Source organism: Mus caroli, chromosome 9 (genome assembly GCF_900094665.2).
Source record: "Mus caroli chromosome 9, CAROLI_EIJ_v1.1, whole genome shotgun sequence".
NCBI classification, from domain to species: Eukaryota; Metazoa; Chordata; class Mammalia; order Rodentia; family Muridae; genus Mus; species Mus caroli.
Window position 1 is genome coordinate 35,250,339 of NC_034578.1, and position 2,998 is coordinate 35,253,336.

Sequence of the window (2,998 nt, forward strand, 5' to 3'; positions counted from 1 at the left end):
GCTTTGGTTTCATTCAGAAAAGGAGTAATGGACTTCCAAAATAGAATTTATTTTCATATGAGAACAGGTGTGTTCATATTGGTGTGACCTTAAGTTAAATACTTCTTTTCTATTTCCACAGAAATAATCAAAGAATGACCACTGGGAATCATTCTGCAGCATTTGTGTTTGTCTTGGTGGGATTAACACAGCAGCCTGAGCTCCTGCTGCCCCTCTTCATTCTGTTCCTGGGCATCTATGTGGTGACAGCAGTGGGGAACCTGGGCATGATCCTGCTCATCACAGTCAGCCCACTGTTGCATACTCCCATGTATTATTTCCTCAGCAGCTTATCCTTTGTTGATCTCTGCTATTCCACTGTCATTACACCCAAAATGCTGGTGAACTTTCTTGGGAAGAAAAATTTGATTGTCTACTCAGAATGCATGGCCCAGCTCTTTTTCTTTATAATCTTTGTGGTGGCTGAGGGCTACCTGCTGACTGCCATGGCATATGATCGCTATGTGGCTATCTGTAGACCATTGCTGTATAATATGATCATGTCCTCCAGAATTTGCTCAATGCTAGTGTTGGTTGCCTTCACCCTAGGCCTTTCATCTTCTGTGGTACACACAAGTGCTATGATGAATCTGAGCTTCTGTAAATCCCACATCATAAGCCATTATTTCTGTGATGTTCTTCCTCTGCTCAATCTCTCCTGTTCTAACACACATCTCAATGAGCGTCTCCTATTTATCATTGGAGGGTTCAATACTTTGGTGCCTACCCTAGCTGTTGCTATCTCCTATGTCTTCATTTTCTGCAGCATCCTTCACATCAAGTCATCAAAGGGGAGGTCCAAAGCCTTTGGAACCTGCAGCTCTCATCTCATGGCTGTAGGGATTTTCTTTGGGTCTATCACATTTATGTATTTCAAGCCTTCTTCCAGTAACTCTCTGGAGCAAGAGAAGGTGTCTTCTGTTTTCTATACCACAGTGATCCCCATGCTCAATCCATTAATATATAGTTTGAGGAACAAGGATGTGAAGAAAGCATTGGGGAGATTCTTTGTAGTGAGATAAGTCTTACTTTTGGCAAATGATACATGGAGAAGAAATTTTTCTAATGATAATATATTCTATACATTCATTTTTATCTTTCAAAATATACAACATTCTGTCTCTAGTGTTGAGATTAATTTCTGACTATCCTGTGTTTTCAACAAGCTCTATATCACAGTGCTACATCCACTATATATCTTCTAAAAATTGCTTTACCATGTATCATTGATATAGTTTTTCCAGTAAAATAGAAAATGATTTTGTAAAGCAGTTATTAGTGTTTTTGACAGAAAAACTGATCTTTTTGTTATAAGTGAAGTGATAATTCAGTTTTTTTCCTGCCTTGACTCTTCTCTTTCTAATATTCATATTTGTTTGTTGAAAACTATATAGTTCAGCAGGAAGTGGTGTGGTACCATGAACCCTTTGCACGATCCATGACTAAGTGTAAGTGCTGCTTCCTTAAAGTAGGCAGAGCTACTTTAATTCAGGATTACAACAACTGTGTCATATTCAGATGATATAAATCTACTGCCTTCCTCCCTATCTTCTATCTCTTACTTTCCCTCCTTCCCCCTCATCTGCAATGGTTTTTGATCCTTAAAGGGAATAGGAGTACAAATAATTATCTTAGGTTTCAGGCCTTATCTATCACTTCTATCACTTATTCTCAGTATCCTAGGTAGCCATAGGTGGTTATTTACTAAGGCTTAGTATAAATGGAAACATTTCTCTTTGTGTGTGGAGAATAGCTTTTGCCTAAGGGTATAAATATAAATATTTAGAAGGCAGTTTGAATTTGTATCTATTTGGGTAACTGTTAGTTGTAATTTTCATCCTAGAGCTGATCTATATACTAGTGATAGAAAATGTAATTTGGAGAGCAACTGTCTTTAACTGTTCACCACAATGCCCAGGAAACTAAAATGCACATTTCTAATTGCAAGGACACGGATGCTTATGGCAATAACCGGGGGATATGAACATGTATAGAAAATGTGAAGAGAGATTAATAGGGAAAAGAGGATTAGACAAGCAAAGGAAAGAGAAGAGAGAGGCTGGAGTTAAAAAGAATCAAATTGCAAAATGTGTGACACACATGTATGAAACTGTTAAAATATAAATTTTTATTTTTTTCAAAAGAAAACTCGCAATGTTTTGAAGAAGTACTGGGAGTGCTCAGTAATATTGAATGTGTATTAGCATGAAAGTGGATTGTCAATGCATTCATTAAGGTGTCAGAGCACAAGACAAATGCACAAGAAAATCAAGAGAAACACAGAAAATAACAGTTGAAAAAATGATTGGCAGCCTCTGTCTTGATCATAAAATGAGAAAGAGCTATAAGAATATGTTCTGGCTGGGTGTGGGGGAAGAGGGTGCTTCAGCAGGCCCTTGCCAAGGCACCCCCTTTCCCTGAGGGTCCAAACACACACCTGTATAGTATAGAATAGAGTTTATTTAGGGCAAGGAGAGGGGAGTTAAGAGAATAGCAGAGGCAGGGAAGAGAGAGTAGATAAGTAGAGGTAGGTCATGACCATGTGGAGAGGGGGGAAAGGGGATGGAGGAAGGGGGGAGCAAGGGGGCAAGAGCTTGCAGAGAGAAGCAGGAGTAAGAGAGAGAGGAGTGGGAAAGCAGCCCCTTTTACAGTGCCAGGCCTACCTGGTTATTGCCAGGTAACTGTTGGGAGGAGCACACCTGGCTGTTGCCAGGTAACTGTGGAAATAGAGTCCAGACAGAATACCAACAGCTTCAGACTGCAAATTCTGCTCAATGTGATTAAACAATATTTTTCTATTCCCAGCATTTAAAATCCTTGGTTTGCATTTGGTCCTGATATTCCTGAGTCAGTAACTCCTTATACTAAGACAAGGCCAAGGAAACTTGTACCCACCCTATCTTGTTTTATTATTATTAAGTATACTTTTTTTTTTTTTTTTTTTTTTTTTTTTTTTTTT

The 2,998-nt window shown here is 38.8% G+C and overlaps 1 protein-coding gene across 1 annotated transcript; it reads left to right on the forward strand.

Annotated features, from left to right (window-relative positions):
• The first annotated feature begins 104 nt into the window (after positions 1-104).
• LOC110302499 (olfactory receptor 8D1-like) lies at positions 105-1,061 on the forward strand. The gene has a single exon (XM_021173290.1). The coding sequence runs from the start codon at positions 135-137 to the stop codon at positions 1,059-1,061; it is 927 nt and encodes a 308-aa protein (XP_021028949.1). The 5' UTR covers positions 105-134.
• Positions 1,062-2,998: the final 1,937 nt, after the last annotated feature.